This window comes from Ambystoma mexicanum, chromosome 3p (genome assembly GCF_040938575.1).
Source record: "Ambystoma mexicanum isolate Mex_15411 chromosome 3p, UKY_AmexF1_1, whole genome shotgun sequence".
Classification (NCBI taxonomy): Eukaryota; Metazoa; Chordata; class Amphibia; order Caudata; family Ambystomatidae; genus Ambystoma; species Ambystoma mexicanum.
The window spans coordinates 40,156,708-40,175,276 of record NC_090925.1 but is presented as its reverse complement, the minus strand read 5'-3'; the positions used below and the strand labels follow the sequence as shown (position 1 = coordinate 40,175,276).

The following is an 18,569-nucleotide window of genomic DNA, read 5'->3' as shown; positions in this document are numbered from 1 at the left end:
CCCTGGTGGGAGGCTGGCTGGCGAGCTTCATCAGCGTGTGGGAGTCCATCTCCACCGACCGTTGGGTGCTGGACGCCCTAGCCCAGGGCCACGCGCTCGAATTTCAAAGAAGGTGCCCGTGCGTCCCCCCTGTGGCCAGGAAAGAGCTTCACGTCCCTCAGCTTCTCCGGGAGGTAAAGGCGATGCTCAGGAAGGGTGCCATCGAACTCGTCCCAAAGAGGCTTCGGGGCTCCGGAGTTTACTCAAGATACTTCCTCGTGAAGAAGAAGACGGGAGGATGGCGCCCCATCCTAGACCTACGACGGCTGAACAAGTTCATCAAGGCACGGAAGTTCCGGATGGTCACCCTCCAGCACGTCCTGGGGCAGCTGGAGGAGGGCGACTTCCTGTCGTCGTTGGATTTGGAGGATGCCTACTTCCATATTCCCATCCTAAAGGGGCACCGAAAATTTCTCAGGTTCGTGGTCCAAGGGCGTCACTATCAGTTCAGAGCCCTTCCCTTCGGTCTATGGTCGGCTCCCAGGGTATTCACCAAGTGCCTTGCACCAGTGGCGGCGCAGCTGCGCCGAGAGGGGATCCACGTCTACCCCTACCTGGACGACTGGCTCATCCGAACCAAGACGAGGGAGGTCGCCGTGACGCACACGGCAAGGACCGTCCAACTTCTCACGGACCTGGGATTCTCCGTGAACTACGCCAAGTCCCACCTGGTACCCGCGCAAGACGTACTGTTTCTGGGAGCGAAGCTCGACACAGTGTCCCTTCTGGCCTCCCCGTCGGAGGAAAGGACCAGGGCCATCCTGGGCAAGGTACAGCGGATGTTGGTTGCCGACGCGGCCAAGGTGAGGTCCTTCAAGTCCCTCCTTGGAATGATGTCTTCTTGCATCTACCTCATTCACATGTGCAGGCTCCGGATGCGCCCGTTGCAGGAGTTCCTGGACGCGCGCTGGATCCAAACGACGGGCGACTTTGAGGAGAGGATCACACTCGACGAGAGTTTCCGACGAGCGATCCGGTGGTGGGGCACCCGCGCGCATCTGACGGCGGGCATGGACTTCCAGACCCCAGGCCACCAGGAGACAGTGACCACGGATGCCTCCCTGGAAGGTTGGGGAGCGCACACCGAAAATCTGCACGCGAGAGGCCTTTGGCTCCCGTCGGAGAAGTCCCTCCATATCAGCGTCCTGGAGCTCCGTGCAGTGTTTTGGGCCCTCAGATCCTTCCTTCCGTCCCTCAAGGGCAAGGTGGTGAGGATCTTCACCGACAACACCACCACCATGTTTTACATCAGGAAACAGGGCGGAACCAGGTCCCCAGCACTGTCCAAGGAGGCGTAGGACCTGTGGCATTGGGCCGTCGCCCAAAGGATGTTTCTGGTGCCGTTCCATCTGGCAGGGATAAAAAACAGCATCGCCGACTCACTCAGCAGGGAGCTGCGCTCGTGCCACGAGTGGGAACTATGGCAGGATCTAGTGGATCGCCTCTTCCGACGGTGGGGCACACCCCAGATCGACCTGTTCGCGACGGCGACGAACTCCAAGTGCCGGAGGTTCGCCAGCAGGTTTCCCCAGCCGAGGAGCATGGGCGATGCATTCTCGTTCCCCTGGGAAGGCCTGTTCCTATACGCGTTCCCTCCACTGCCACTGCTGATCTGGCTCATCAACCAGCTCAAGAGGTCACGGTGCAGGATGATCCTCGTCGCACCTGCGTGGCCGAGGCAGATATGGTTCCCGGACCTTCTGGACTTGTCAGCGTCCCCGTCAATCAAGCTGCCAGTGGACGCGGTTCTGCTCTCCAGGGAAGGAGGCGCCATCCTCCACCACGACCCGAAGTCACTGAACTTGCAGGCCTGGCTCCTGCAGCACTAGAGTTTGGAGGATACGATATACCGGCCGACTGCAGAGAGGTTCTTGCAAAGGCCAGGGCGTCCTCGACTCTTAAATGCTACGGACACAAATGGAAGAGGTTCTCTGTCTGGTGCCGCGCACAGAAGATTAACCCTCTAAGGATTACGGCTCCCCAAGTACTGCCGTACCTGTTGACGCTGGCCAAGGCTGGACTGGCGCACGCGTCCATCAAGATTCATCTTGCTGCGATCTCCCGATACACCAGAACCACGGGGCGGACGTCCTTGTGGTCTCATCGTCTGGTGAAAGAGTTCATGAAGGGACTGTTCAGATCGTTCCCGCTGGTGAAGGCTCCGGCCCCGGCGTGGGAGCTCAACGTGGTGCTGACCAAGCTCATGGGACCTCCGTTCGAGCCTCTGCACTCGGCCCCTTTGAAGTTCCTGTCGTGGAAAACAGCGTTTCTTGTGGCCATCACCTCCGCACGACGAGTGGGAGAGATCCAGGCCCTATCTTGCAAGCCACCATACTTGACTTTTCACGACACGAGGGTGGTGCTCAGGACGCACCCCTCCTTCATGCCCAAGGTGCCGTCGGAATTCCACCTCAACGAACCCTTGGTGTTGCCTGTGTTTTTCCCGTCGCCTTCGTCGCCGGCTGAGAGGACTTTGCACTTGCTTGATGTGGCTAGAGCGCTGAAGTTCTACGTGGACCGCACAAAGTGTTTTCGGAAGACGTCACAACTCTTTGTGAACTTTGGACCTGTCAATCAGGGGAAGGCTCTCTCGAAGGCTTCCATTTCCAGGTGGCTCTCCTGCTGTATCATGTACTGTCATCGGTTGGCAAACCGACCGCTGCCTGGCCGTCCGAGAGCCCATTCCACCAGAGCGATCGCAGCTACCACGGCGTTCCTATCTGGTGTGCCCCTGCTGGACATATGCAGGGCTGCTACGTGGAGGTCGACGCACACCTTCACGAAATTCTACTGCGTCGATCGGGATTCCAGGGAGGAGTCCAGGGTCGGCCAAGCAGTGCTGCGCAACCTGTTCGCCTGAGGTGAGCCTGGTGGGGAGGTAAGATTGCTTAATGTTGAGTTTGATGTAATGCTTAATGTTGAGCCTTTGCCACCTCCCGTGGTTGTGCATGTGTGTACTGCTATGTATTCTTTATTCATGAGCATGTGAATCCATGCCAGACCTCATGCTGGAGAAGGAACAAGTTACTTACCTGTAACTGTTGTTCTCCAGCATGGGTCTGGCATGGATTCACATGCGAACCCTCCCGCCTACCCCTCTGCGGCTCTTCACTTGGTCATACTGCCACTTCACGTGCTTCCAAATCTGAAGATGGCTGCCAGAGGGGCGGGCTTAGGTAGAGGGAAGTCATTGGCTGTGGTCAGTATGACGCAGAGACCAGTGATTGGTTACTACTACGAAAGACAGATCAGAAACGAAACTGATACTGGTTTTTTCTTTACCGAGGATTCCCAGCCTGACGATGGGGAATATTCATGAGCATGTGAATCCATGCCAGACCCATGCTGGAGAACAACAGTTACAGGTAAGTAACTTGTTCCTTACTATTCATGGCCTGTAAGAATGACATTGTATGTTCCCTCCCTTGCCTTGAAGCTCTTTGAGACATATTGTGTAGAGGCGCTATATAAATAAACTATCCTATCATATCAATGGCAAAGCCAAATGGGATCAGGGAATATCTAAAAAGTCAGCTAAAAGAAAAACCCTAAGGGTATTGGCAGTGATGTAATAGGGGCAGGCCCAACTTTATTTAATTCATGAGTATTGTACTTTACAGTGCAACATATAAAAATAAAAACAAACTTTATTTCAAACATTTTCTGTACCTTCTCCTTGTTACAAAAATGAATCCGGGTGTACTTCTACATTTCAGTGTTCATCAGGGCATCCAGCTCTAATTCTAGTTCATTTGGGTCATAGTAAATAACTTGAAACATTTCTGTAGAATAATGGAATGTATTGTTTACATTGTTCTCTTGTCTTGTGGGGGTTGTATAACATGTATGCCGTCTTCCCTATTTCCGCTTCTACAGAAGCATACGATCATTCCTGCTAAGAGATCAAATAACAGTATTAGATTCATGATGGTGGCAAGGACATTTCTTTCTTTTACGTCTTCACCAGAACCGAATATCACTTCATAGGAAGCGTGCCGGGTAGAAGTTTGGTTAGCAATCTGGAAGAACTGCTACTCCCTGTTCTACACAACTTATAAAATGTAAAACTCTCTTTGACTATCTGTTATATTTTCAGAATGTGCAAATAGCTGCAAGAGTTCTTCAATACTTCGAGGAATAATTTCTGTCCAATCCTGCTCAAAATGAACATGCAAACTTACCATCTGCTTCTACCAACCTACTCGTACTCTTCGTTCTCAAACGACCCGGCGGGTCGTTGTACCTCATTTCAAGCTAGCCCGCAAGGGAGGCCGTGCCTTTTCGGTTGCTGCCACTAAGGCCTGGAGCAATTTACCTTTCTCTCTGCGTGATACTATTGTCCACCCTGCTTTTCAGCGTAAATTAAAAACCTTGCTTTTTTAACTACGTGAGATAGCTTACCTTGCCTCCTAAGCATCCATGGCCATCACCCACAGATGCCTCTCAGCCAAGGCTCCGCCCTATCTTTCTGAAAGAATCACCCTTAACACATCTACTAGACCCACAAGGTCACACATGACCAACCAGACCTACGTACCGACATTCAAAAGAAGCGAAGCCGGGGGGGCTAGCTTCCAACACTTAGCACCCAAAAACTGGAACGCTCTCCCCACAGCGCTCAGGAACGAAAACTCTTACCATGTCTTCCGCAGACTACTCAAAACCACGCTGTTTAACTAACTCCACCCCACGTCCTAACTGTTTTTTCACAACTGTATATAAATAAGCACAACTGTATATAAACATGCATATATGTTCAGCAATGTATCTATATCCATACAATGTTTGCCTGTAACAAGTAAGAATGCTTTCAGCGCCACGATGCCCCTGGGCAGATGTGCGCTATACAAATCCAAATAAATAAATAAATAAGTAAAGCACCAAGATGTCTCTTGGCGAACGTGTGCTTACACAAGTGACTTTAACATAACATAACATATTCGAGTTTGCTCATATAATAACTGGACACTGCCAAGCGATTGCTGATCGGCTGGTATATCTTGACAAAATAGACTGTCATGATACAAATTATCAAAGTAACACCCAGATTGATAATAACCCTCACTTTGAATTCAAAATATGCATTGAACATGACATTAAAGATGATATTATCATGAATCTGAAATCTACTTCCTGTATCGGAGATAGTTGCCCACCAGACATCTTAAAGAACTCTTGCTCTCCCTGTCTATTCCCTCTATCCTCTCCCCCCACCATATTCTATGCACTTACCCTATCAGAATTGTCATCAGACCTAGTATGATAATCGCTTGTTTGTTCCTTTCCCCCTCACCTTTTGACAATCTCCAGCACTACCAGAAATGTCATCAGGCCTAGTACGATAGTCGCTTATTTTGTTCCTCTTCTCCCCCCCCCCTCCTTCACCTTTTGTCAATCTCCAGCACTATCAGAAATGTCGTCAGGCCTAGTACAATAGTTGCTTGTTTTGTCCCCCCTCACTTTTTGACAATCTCCAGCACTACCAGAAATGTCATCAGGCCTAGTACAAGAGTCGCTTGTTTTGTCTCTCCCCTCCCCTCTCCTTCACCATTTGTCATTCCCCTGCACTACCAGAAATGTAGTCAGGCTTAGTATGATCGTCGTTGTCTGTCGCATCTCCTACCTTCCCCTCCCTCGCTCTCTCCCCTCCTTATCATCGTCAAATTTCTTGCACTATCTGAAATGTCGACAGGCCTAGTATGATAGTTAATTTCATATTCTTAACATCTCAAGGCCTTGTAAGAATGTCATTGTATTTTCCCTTGCTCCCTCCCTTGCAGCGCTTTGAAACACATGTGTGTATAGGCGCTACACAAATAAACTATCAATATCACTATCAATGTCCTTTTGCCAGGGATCACGAAATTCATTAATTCCTCTTTCACATCCTTTATGGTACGCCACCCCAACCCCATTCGGTCCAATGGGAATGGGGACTGACTGCCCCCTCACAACGTTGGATCCAGGGCAAATTGTGCCGGACCGAGTTGTGGTAACACAAATAGCGTTGGCCGGTAATTGCAACTGGATACTGCCCAACTTGTGATGAGGCCAAAACAAAAGAAAGTATAATCAAGGAAGCAAGCAAAGCAATAAGAAAAAAAAGCCTGAGGAGAAGGGTGGGAGAATATATTTGTCCAAAGACAGATGAAAGAAAGAAAACAGTTTATGAATTATACAAAAGGAAAGACAATCTCAAGAGAGAGAGTCATACATTGTGGATAACCTTAACCTGGGAAAAGAAAAGATTAACTCTTTGTAGAAAAAGGTCGAGAGGGGAGTAATAAACCAACAGAGACCATTAACAAAAAAGAGAATATCAGTCAAAGGTCAAACTAACCTCAGTTTAGTAAGAAACAAGAAACCAATAAAGTACTGAGGAAACTCTTTAAACTGATCAAAGAAGTCACAAGAGACTATGGAAATCAGCTACTCAACATAGGTTTGCAAAAAGCAAAAGGCCGAGGAGAAGGGAGTCAGTCCCCTGTCTTTAGTTGTTAAGTTAGTTGTAGGGTTTGTTTGGACAGTGGCAGATTCTTTCATGGATGACTGATTAGGACCTTAGCTAATTTAGTTAAGTAGGGACAGGCATTATCCGTTCCTTTAATAAATATAGGAGTGAAATGTTTTATCAGAGTCTGCATCCCTCTTCTGACCTGCCCCAGGGCTCCCTGACCGAACCAGAGAATGCGTCCAAACCCACAAGAACATACTGTAAGTTACTACATCGGGCACTTGAAAACAATCCACTTGGATATTGTTAAACGGTCCATAGGAACAGGGGACATGCCCCCTCTGTGGCGGTACTGGCTTTCCAGCATTATTCCAGCATTTAATCTAGTCTTGTGCTATGGCTGCGAACTCTGGAGCAAACCAGTTTCTATTTAACGTTCAAATCATCCCTCCTTTGCTCACATTTTCCAACACATGGCATACTCTTGCCATATGATATAAAGGTATCTTTGGAGACACCACGTTTCAACTTCGTCTCTCCACCACAAGTGCTCATGAAAGTGGTAACCTTTACGTATCCAAGAGTCTTCTTCTACAGAATGAGCAGCTTCTTGTACTTGCGGTAGCTCCACAAAAATTCAAAATGGCCACAGAGGCTCAGAAAAAAAAAACAAGGCCCCAGGCTGGCTTCCCAGCAGATATGTATAAGACTGAACCCTTGGTCCGAGTGCCTTATCCAACTAGATTATTGAATGCAAAAAGCCAAAGCAGAGTCCCGCGGGTCATGGACAAATGCAGGAATTGTTCCCATTTATTATCAGGGAGGAAGAGAGGATCCCTCAAATCATTGAGCATTATCTTTACTGGACGTGGGAGGCAAGAAATATGCAAGAAAATTGTAGGCCCACTTAGATCAGTGGGTGCAGGAATTGGGACATATGAACCACCTCCCTGTGTGATTTCAATCAGGGATCAGCACGGTGGACCATTTGCTAGTCGACAAATATACATGTCTAAGGAAATTATTTCTTTATGTCATGTTTGTTGACCTGCAGGGGGCTTTCGATAGCTTTAAAAATGTGGCCCTTCCACCAAGGTTATTATCGGCATTGCTGATAATGTACGCGGGCGACAAAGCCTCAGTGAGGTGAAATACAAATGGGGAGCTATCTAGACCTTTCCAATTCAAAAGGGAGTTCACATGGGTTGTGTCCTGGTCCCAAAACCATTCTGCATATTTATCAATGGAGTTAAAAATCAAATATTGGCAACACCAACCGATGCCCCGACCCTGGGGCGGAGGGGAATATATCAAATGTTATTGTTTACGGGCAACGCAGTGCCAATTTCCCTATCACCCATGGACCTTAAAAAGCAATTTGTCTTATTTGATCCATTCTGCGTTGAAAATGGTTTGAAGACAACCATTTTTAAAAGATATGGTATTTGGGGGCCAATGAAGAAACATTTTGAGGTTATATTTGGAGCTGTGGGTGAGCTAGTAGAGCAGGTAAAATGTTATGATTGGGTGGATCTCAGGGTGACCGAAAAAGGGAATTGGGGGAGTCAGATTGAAAAGGCAGGGACAGTCCTCTCAAGATATAGCGATGCCTTTTTAGGGTTCGAGAAAATAAATGCTGGTGGCCCGCTGAGTGTAACAACAGAAGTGTTTAGGCTGCAAGCACGTCAGGCAGCCTTATATGGGTCAGAACTCTGGGGATGTGAGAAGACCATTACTCTACCACTGATTGAAAATAGGTTTTTAAAGCGTATTCTAGGACTTCCAGCATCCACTCCCACAATACCACTACACTTGTAAGTAGGGCTGCAGGAAATAGACTATGCAGTAAAACTGAGTTCGCTTTTGCACTCGGTGAACATTTGGAGTTCACCGGTGCTATTCGTGTATAGGGGGCATTGAGACCCCTTCTGTCTCAAGATGGCGGCCATACAGATGAATGTTGCAACTATATATGAACAGCACTGTGCCGATACCAATGTGAGGATTTGGGGCATAGACGCAAAACCATGAATAAACCCGCCATGACCCTAGTGAAAAGAATGTATACGTTTACCAATGAAGAGAACACCAAACTCAGGGTCATGAACTCTGAAAACCTTAGCTCCTATTGGGAAAGGAAATATACAGGTGGTGTTGAATGGCCACTAGATATCATAAGGCTGAAATATGCATGTGCAATTTATATAATATTTTGGATGGGGAACCTACCGCTGGCGGATCTAAAAAAAAACATTGGGACAATAGCATGTCAAGTAGGTGTTATTGCGACAACGCATCAATTGCGAATACTTTGCATTTTCTTTTATTCTGTGGATCTCATACTCATTTGCGGAAATTGTACTTGAAACCAATGTTTGTGAAGTATGGAGTCAGATCGTGTAGAGATTGGCTGCTATCGAACCGATGATAAGTTCATAGTCCATGCAATGTAGAAATGTATCTACCGAGCCTGGTTTGCAAGACAGAAAGCAGTGGCCTTAGTTATGTGTTGCAAGTAAAATAATGACTGCCCTGACCCCTAACTTATTCTTATGTTGACCTCCCTGCTAAGCACATGTTGCGTATTCAGCTAGTTGGCAAATTATAAAAGTTGTTTATAGGATATTTTTAACCAATAACTATCTAAGGTTTTAGCAAAAATATGTTACTGAATCAAATTGCCTCTATCAATTAAATGTGTGTATTATTATTAGTGTTATGTAATCTTTAATGGCGTTCTGACAAATAAAGTATTTTGGTTGATTAATTGACAAAAATATTTAAATGGGGCAGCTTATGTGCTCTTATTACTTGTAACACAAATTCAGCCTGTTGGAAATGGGTGTCCCTTTAGCAAGCTAGTATGTCACTTAAGAACACTCATGTTGGGATGACCTTTGATGCCCATTAAAAAATGTAATGCCACAGTAACAAAACATGTGCAGACTGATTGCACCAATCTAGGCCTGTTAGGCCTGTATAGCCATGTAAGAACACTCATCATGTTTGCTTTACTCTTGATGCCCAGCAGAAAAATGCCATGCCACATAAAAATAAAATCCATCCAGACTGGCCACAGTAATGTAGGTGAGTCTAACCCCATATTAACACATAGAAAGTTTACTCTTGATGCCCTGTACAAAATGCCATGCCATAATAGGACAATATATCCAGACTGGCTGCACCAATGTTGGCAGTCTAGCCACATAATAACATTTATGTTTGCTTTACCCTTGACGCTCAGTACAAATGCTATGCCGCAGTAAGATTATATACCCAGACTGGCTGCTGCGATCTTCAACTCTGCCTTGGACATGCAATCAATATATGACAACACTTTCGGACACAGCCCCCTACTCTCTCTTGCAGAAATATGGTCCTCTTAAAAGAAGTGACATGCACTCATGCTATCATAAAGCATTCTTCCCATGCTTCATCCCTACTTTCCTTTGTCTGTAGCATCTTTTTGCTGATTTCCTATCCTCTTGTCATCTCAAGGCTCATTTTATTTTCACCAGCAGGCTGAGGTATTGATATACCTCCTTTGGACACAGTACATCACTCCATGGGCAACCCCGGTGTTATTTGGCACAGTATACAAGCATATTAATATAACATCACATTTTATCTGAAGAATGTCACTTCTCAGTTTCGCAATAACATCTTCTTTTCCAGTTTTACAGTGCAAAAGAGGAACAGCCATGAGTACAACTGCACCGCCTTAGGTAACAACGAGATCTACCTCGAGGAGTGCGGAAGCCAGAAGCGGTGGATCTGTGAGAAAAGAGTCTTCAGCTTCAACCCATGAAACACAGATTAGTTGGGCCCTGGATCAACTCTGGCGATTTCATTGCACCTGCCTCTGTTGTTAGAAAACCCCGGGAATTGATCCACCAATCATATCCTAATGGACATCTGTACAATTAGATTCCTGACTGTTGCCAGACTCCTTTTCATCTGCTGATCCAGAAATCTCTTTCCATGGTCATGGAGCACATACTTACCTTTTCCACTGACGAAGAGTCCTGAAGCGACAGAACATCCAGGCCGGGAAACCTGAGACTATCAGTTCTGGACAAAGTGACTGCCTTTGTGGTCCTCAGTAGGCCTGTGTCAGGCCTCCCCAGCTCATTTTGTATCACTTTTCTGATGTTATTAGATGTTGCTCCTCAAAGTCACCTTAAATGATTCCTGGGCAGTTTGGTCCGGTAGTGTTTGCTGGCTCATGTCAGCAGATTAAGAGTACCTCTACTAAGTGTGTAGTGCATGCTTATTCCCTACCACCCACATGAAAAAAGGACTACGCTGCCATCAGATGCCAACTCAGGAATGCAATAAGAAAGGTAATCCTGATAGGGTGGTAGGTATTAGAAATATCAACTTTGCAAGATAGTGAACCGATGAGTGAATGAGGAAGTGCTTAAGCTGTGCACAGGCAGTGGCATGGTCTGCAGTGATGTAAAACTTACCTTGGCATGTTAATGATGGGTTCACACTGAAAGACCGCCTGTCCTGGTAGGCAGCGAATCTTGCGTTGGCCAAACAGAGAGGATTTGTAAATCTACAGCAAAAATGGTAACATAACATGTTATAACAGGAAGGTCAGAATCAGTCACACTCTTTGCTGTAATGAATGCCAGGCCTGCACGATATACTGCCCGGCTCAGCGACCCACCAAATAGCACAGTCCATTTCATCATTGGTACCTGAAATCCTGCCTGCCTTTTACAGTATGGTGGACTGACAATCATGCAGTAATATACCATTTTGCAAGAAGATAGATTCTCATCTGTCACGCTCCAGTAGATGTGGGACGTGCACTGGTAGTCTTCTCTTACTATGTGTAGTTCATTGTATAGCCTCTTCACTGACTCGCTTCTACCCTAAGTCACAATGAAATGTGCCTTCGGACCAATGTGGTTCTGCTGTGGAGCTGGTTGGTAGCGATGAGTTGAACGAAGAGAGACATACAAGAGTGCAGTGATTATTTTAATAGTGGGTGACCACTTCTGGTGCCTGATGGCCTGGCTCCTGGCAGCCACGGGCACCAACTGTCTATGCCCGAAGAGGAAGTGGGTCAGCTGCATGCGTACCTCTCCAAAACATCTCCATTGCATTCAGGAAGCGTCACTTCCTCTGCAAATCTCCTCCTATTTCTTTGGTGTAGACAGCCAATGGGCGGGATTTCAGAGAGCTCTTACTCCTCTACAGGTTCGCAATGGTCCCAACTCATGCCCCCCTTACAACATTTAATAGACTTCTTGTGGCTCTGCCGACCAGAATGCCTCAATGCTTGACCAATTCAAACATTCAAACTTTCCCCCTGGAGGATCTGAATAATGCATGATGGGAGGTGCTTCAGTGCACAAGATGAATTTGAACGCACATTCCCCCCAATAATTCACTGGTTCTCAAAGGTGAAACACATCTAAAACAATTCACAGACATTTTTTTTTTTTTTACTCCAAATGGATTTTTGAATCCAAAAGCATGATCTGCATATGTGTAAACTTTGGTCGTTGAACCACCTTTGGATGCAAGTGTGTACACGGGAGGTTCTACACTCTACGCCAGATTCTCAGAAAGTAGCGCAAATGAAAGGAGCTTAGAGAATGCGCTTGTCGCATTTACACCGTTTCCAGAAACGCTCAGGTCACCTTATTCTCAAAGGGGGCCTGAGCAGGTCTGGCCGGATGGACGCTAGTGCAAAGGTGTGCTGCCCAGCCTCCTTGCATACATGCATTAGTGGCAGCAGCACTTTCCAGTGAATCTGGATGCGGGTAGGGGAAACTCAAATTCATCGGAATTTGTGTTTCCCCTTCGTGCGTCCAGATTTACTGCTCCTGAGTATTTACTCCTCCTCCTTTGGGAATCTGCACACTCTTGTAGCCACCCCTCGGAGCAGGCTCCAACCGCTCACTGTTTACTTGAGATGCTTGACGACCCGTGGCTTCGTCCAGATATGGGGTATTAGCCAAGGGCTTGTTTGACACTATTTGTCGTGGTATTAGCATAATTGACCCAAAAACATTTGACCTAAAACATTTTTCAGAATTCCTTTGACCTTTTTTTCGGTCAAATTTAATTAAACATATATATGTGGGGGTGGGTAAGGGTATAGATTAGGTTGAGAGGAAGTGGGGGGGTTGCGGGGGTCAGCCCCAGCTATTTAGACCAAAAACAAGTCAAATAAATGTGATCAAATGTGATTAGGTCAAATGTTTTAGGTCAAAAAGACCCAAACCTTTGTCGTAGGGTTCTTGTTGTGAGAACCAAGATGGATTTTTTGGTTTGTATGTGGTTTTATCTCAGCATGTTTTATAGTGAACTGTTTGTTCATGGCCATTTGCCCATTGACATATAATCATAATCTTTTTGTCTTCTAACGGCATTCCCACGCCTTGGCTGCCACTTTCTCACCCTTGTCTTGCCGCCGAATACCTCCTGAACCCTATTTATATATGTCAACTATCACCATTGTGGTGATCAAACTGCCATGACCAAACAGCCAACTGTAAAGATTGTTTGTTTAGGTTGTGGCTATTGGGTGGCGCCAGCCGAAACTATTGTCATGGGAATAGTAAACATAGGTTAGTTATTTATCTTCCTCATGTATGCCCATGGACGTCCTAAGGCCTATGTGACTTCCCTGCCCCTCTCCATCCAAACCATGCCGACGGGCCATCTTAAGGGATTTTGGGGCATGGGACACAGATGCCTCTGGGCCACCACACTGAACCCCAACCACACATAAAAATGGATCCAGAATCTTGGTGGCTCCCTTGCTCGCCATCACAATTTCCTCATCAGCAATCAAAATGATTGTGGGTACCACCTTCATTTCACCTTACCCTTACCCTTACCCCATCCATTCTGGAATCAGAATATTAAACAAATGGCAACTCTAGCTGTCCACAGTGAGGGTGCAAAGCATATTTTAACAGTAGCAAACAAGAGGAAGCTACATGGCCCGCACTATAGGGTCAGGACACAGATCTGTAGCCATATAAAAAAGTACACATACACCCGCATAGACCTAGAAGATTACTAGCCTCACAGAATAAAACATATCCTAGGATACAGGCGAGAGATTGGAAACAATGAGAAAGGGAGACATACCATCACATTGATAGTAGATACCGATTAGGAGCTCCCAGGATGGTGCGCGTATGAAGACATAGGCTGAGATTAGAAGAGGGCCTTCTTTTTCAAGTGGTTTTGTGAGCAACGTGACAAATGAATTTATATTGTGCAATATATCAATGATCGCTCTCATTAGATAGGGGGCAACACTATAGCCAATTAAAGGATGAGCTAGGATTTTCCGAACAGTGCATCCTGTGAACTAAATTTCTCTTAGGGATTAACATAGGGAGAGGAAATGTTGACAGGTTAGGCACTATGTGATTGAAGGAGTTGCCCAGGATCACCCACTTTGGTTAAGAGGTGAAGCTAGAATTTAATTAGTCTGTCATTCCTGCACTTCACCAAATTGAGTCCCATTTCTTATACCGCAACGGGCAATTATTTGTGATTGTTTGACTTTCATGAACAAAAATAATACCCTGTTTTGTAGATATGATTTGGAAATTCAACAAATCACACAATCACCCAACATAACAATATAATTGCTTTTCAAAATGTTATGCACAAGTAAAATGATTCTATATTCGTTTTCTCCATCATCAAGGTTAAGAATGCAAGTTCCAGAATATTAATTGATGTCAGCATAAAATAATATCATCTCGGTTTTACTACTGTTTGTAAAAGCAATAAATCACCCAGCATACATAATTGCACATTGTTACTTATGATATGAAAGTTTTGAAAAATTGTACATAAAAGCAAACTTCTTTATGTTAAATAAACAGGCCTGAGCATAGGCTGCCAAGAATCCTCTTGTGTTCACAAGATGGCGCTAGTTATCCAATCTAACATACCATTCTTTGTTTTGCAGGACATTAGGTGCTACTCTCACTAAGGTATATACACACTCATGATTTTCTCCTTGCCAGAATGATATTGGATCTGGCATATGAGCACAGAGCACTGCAACAAGGTCTCAACACCACTGGCATAGAGGGGGCCCGCAGCCGCCGCTGTGCAGAGGGCCCCACCACATGTCCTGGGAGGGACCCCTCAGACAAAAAAAAAAGTTTTATTTTTTATTTATTTGTAAAAGAAATAGTTTATTTTTCATCTCACTCTGTCTTCATAAAGACATTATTTCCGTTATGGTTTGGTCCTTTAACGGAAATGATTTCTTTATGAAGTCAGAATGACTTCAAAAAGAAACGATTTATTTTTGAAGTAATAGGGCTCCCCTACACCCCATGACATGGAGGCTTCCAGATCCCCTCCAGATGGCAGGAAAAAGCGTGGCTGCTGCAGGAAGCTGAAGTCCTCGTTCCCTGGACCAACTGATTAAAGGTAAATAAAAGTATGTTCTTTAAATGTGTGTGTGCATGTGTATATGTGTAGATAATGTAATGTGCATGAATGAGTGAGTGCATGATATGTGGGTGGCTGCCTGGGTGTGCCTGTGTGCCTGTATTGTGAAAGGGTGCACACTTAAATGGATGGGTGGCTGCCTGGGTGTGCCTGTATGGTGAAAGGGTGCACACTTAAATGTATGGCTGGCTGCCTGGGTGTGCCTGTATGGTGAATGGGCGCACACTTAAATGTATGGCTGGCTGGGTGTGAGAATGTGTGTATGGTCAATGGTGAGTGTGCTCGTGTTCAGGGGTGCTAACCCCTCAAATGTTGGGAGAGTTGCTAACATCACCGACGGTGGGGGAGGGGCAAACTTATTTGTGCGGGCCATCTAACTTCCTTACGCATTCTAATGAGACTATTCTAGTGCAGCTTCAGTGTTACAAGCAGTTAAGTCACTCATTCTAGTCTGAAAGAACCCACGTATGGACTGCTGTGAGAATGAATGGTCACCTGTCCCCTCTCTACCCTTCTAATCCCTCCCCCGGCATGCAAGTACTAAACCCACATCACAATTTCAATTCCCAAAATTATACATTTGAATGCAGGTACTATCAGTGAAATGCTTTACGTTACTAGTTGCTGGGCCTTTGTTAACGGCGAAAACCAGGCACCATTTAACATCTGTGTCCTGTTCTGTCCGGCAGCAGCTCTGTAGGTCAGCAGGCTGAGTCAACTTAGTCCAACATTTCGGGGGGGGGGCTGTAGCCCAGTCAGATACATGGTGTTGTGCCACTGCTTAAGTTTAATGCCATGATTACTTATTGATAATCTTCATTACTCCTAAACTTCCTCGTCGCAGTACTTGTGTATTAAGCAGGTTTCCTCACACACAAGTACTGGGATGAGGCAACGGGACATGAAGGTAGTGCCTGGCCGACTTACCTGTAATCTTCATTACTCCTAGTCCCACCCTTCCTCCTCCCAGTACTTAACTATGAGGCAAGGTGCCTCATACATAAGCACTGGGACATGGAAGAGGGACGTAGAGGTAATTCTGGTCAGAGGAGCCAATTGTGGGGGTTGAGGTAGGGGGTGAGAGAGAGAGAGAAGATGTGTGGGGTGGGGTTGGATTGTGTAATAAATTGTAAGGGTCATCCATGTCCAGGCTAAGCAGGCATGATATGTGGTATTAGTGGCTAGAGAGGCATTTTGGTGGAGCCATTGTAGTAATTTCTTAGTTGGGCATTTTTTTTTAAAAAAATTGGGAATCTATGATAAATCAGTCCTGCTAAGTGTAATTACCAGGCTAGGTGGCATTTCAGTGCTGCCAGTCTAGCCATTACTTACTGTGGCATTGTTTATTTTTCTGCACATCTGTGCCCACTCTCATGCCAACTTATACTCCTGAGTGTGCCTGTGCAATGTGCACTGCCCCCTGATTACATTGAATGTGATTACATGCTGTACCCGGCCAACTGCTATTTTTTCACGTTGTGTCTCATCTCATGCCAATTTATGCTCTTGAGCATGCCACCTCATGCTGTTTGCGCAATGCGCACTGCCCCATGGTATTATGAAGTTCATCTCGAGTCAAGCCCGGCCCATTACTAAGCCCAAATCCAGCCCTAATCCTGGCACACGCCTAGTAACGGTGCTTTGCCAGTAAATTCCTGCCCGATAGAATCTACCCCAGCCTAATTATGGCACCCATGTCTCCTAATGCATGGGACATCGCACCAACAGCATTCCTGCCTAGTGCGCTGACTGCTCACAATAAGGCACCTCATTTAATCACGCCACATCAGACTGTATTCTTCACCAAAATCCCTTGCTCCCCCAAGCACAGGAACAGACACTTAGCAACCCGCATGCCCCCCCCACCAGCCTAGGGCACAGCCACAGCAGAACACCGCTTACCGGCCCATGACACAACTAGTGCCATTCCTCAGGAAACCTTGCTCTACCAAAAAAAGAGACAATCGCCTTTCCTCCTGCATTACCTTGATCCAACACCACTTACTTATCTCCACTCCTTCCATCACGAGAAGGAACGAATGCCTTAACCTCAGAACCACAACCCCTATAACCCCTACAGGGAAATCCACCCTCCAGAGACACCCACTCAACGGACCAGACCACACAAAGACCCCTAGAATGCTAGACACTAACACCATGAGACCCAAAATTACCACAGGCAACCCATTCGCCAAATATCCGGCCTTGACTAAAAAAACAACCCCCAAGAACAAACCTAGCAATATTGCTACCCCACCCATCTTGACACCTAAGACCGCACAGCTGAAAGGAGGTCTCATCAATGCCAGATCCCTCCCAGCCCATGCTCTCGACATCGCGGACACCATCTCCACTAACAACCATGACTTACAAGCAATCACAGAAACCTGGCTCCACCCAGCAGTGGGCCTGGCCCTCTCCCTTGCTATCCCTGAGGAATATACCATTCTCAGGAAAAACAGGGAGTCCTCAAATCGAGGTGGAGTAGCCCTCATAGCCAAAAACAATATCCAGTTTAGATCCATATCTAGCACTCAACCAAACTAATGTCTCTCAAGATCTCACTATCGCCCAACTCCACCCTCACCATTCACCTCATATACCGCTCACCAGGACCACTGGGATTGTTCTTTTTACCAATACCAAGCCATCTTCTAAAATCACCATCATGGGAGATTTCAATCTTGGGTTTAACGACCCTGCAGACACCCAGGCACTTGCTATTGCAAGCACTCTAGAAGCGCAAGGCTTTCACCGGCGAATAACCGACACAACACATAAAAAAGGTTGCACCCTAGACTGGCTGGCAGACTGAAACTGCATCTCGAACATTAGTCAACAAACCGTGCCCATGGTCAGACCACAACCTCCAAAAACACCTGGAAAAAAAAACATCTAGGCAAACACGCAGCAATTCCTCACCCTAGCCACTGAATACAAATTAGCCATCCTTCAAGCAAAAGGTAACTCCTACAACCAAAGAATTGCTCAAACTAGATCAGGAGCTAGAGAGCTCTTCTCGATTCTACGGGAGCTAGAAACACCCGCCCCTCCACCTGAGCACTGCACCAAAGACTCACAATGGTGCAACAACATTCAAAAGGCTCTCCTTGGCCACATTTCCTTAATCCAAGACAAAATTAACGGCAAAAAATCCAAGCTAGCACCTTAAATCCTTACCTGTGACAAGCAATCAACACCACCCATGTCTCTGCCCAGATTCAAATTCACTCCTGTAACCATCACACAAACCATTAAAACCATCCAAGGCCTAAAACCTTCCAAATGCCAAGGCGCTATATGCCAAGCCTCTCTAATAAAAGCTGCTGAAGAACTAGCCCCCTTTATCACGATTAATAATTTGTTCTCCGCGAGTGATGTACCTGAAAATCTCAAAGTGGTCTGGGTTTTCCCCCTCCTCAAAAAAGCCACACAAGACCCAAATGTCCCAACAAACTACCATCCAATAACCACTGTACCCTTCCTTCTCAAAATACTGGACAGGATAGCCTACGTGCAAATACAAAAATTCCTACGAGACACACAACCTCCTTGGCCTTAGACAATCGGGCTTATGCAGGGTACTGAAACCACCCTGTTGGACCTAAAAAACCAAATGGATGAG

General features: G+C 46.1%; 1 protein-coding gene across 1 annotated transcript in view; it reads left to right on the top strand.

Annotated features, from left to right (window-relative positions):
- The window catches only part of LOC138580112 (natural killer cells antigen CD94-like), a 129,702-nt gene extending 115,315 nt beyond the window's left edge, over positions 1-14,387 (top strand). The window contains exon 6 of the mRNA XM_069650390.1: positions 10,169-14,387. Within this exon, the coding sequence (XP_069506491.1) occupies positions 10,169-10,301 (133 nt within the window). The 3' untranslated portion in view covers positions 10,302-14,387. The remainder of the gene's footprint in view (positions 1-10,168) is intronic.
- Positions 14,388-18,569: the final 4,182 nt, after the last annotated feature.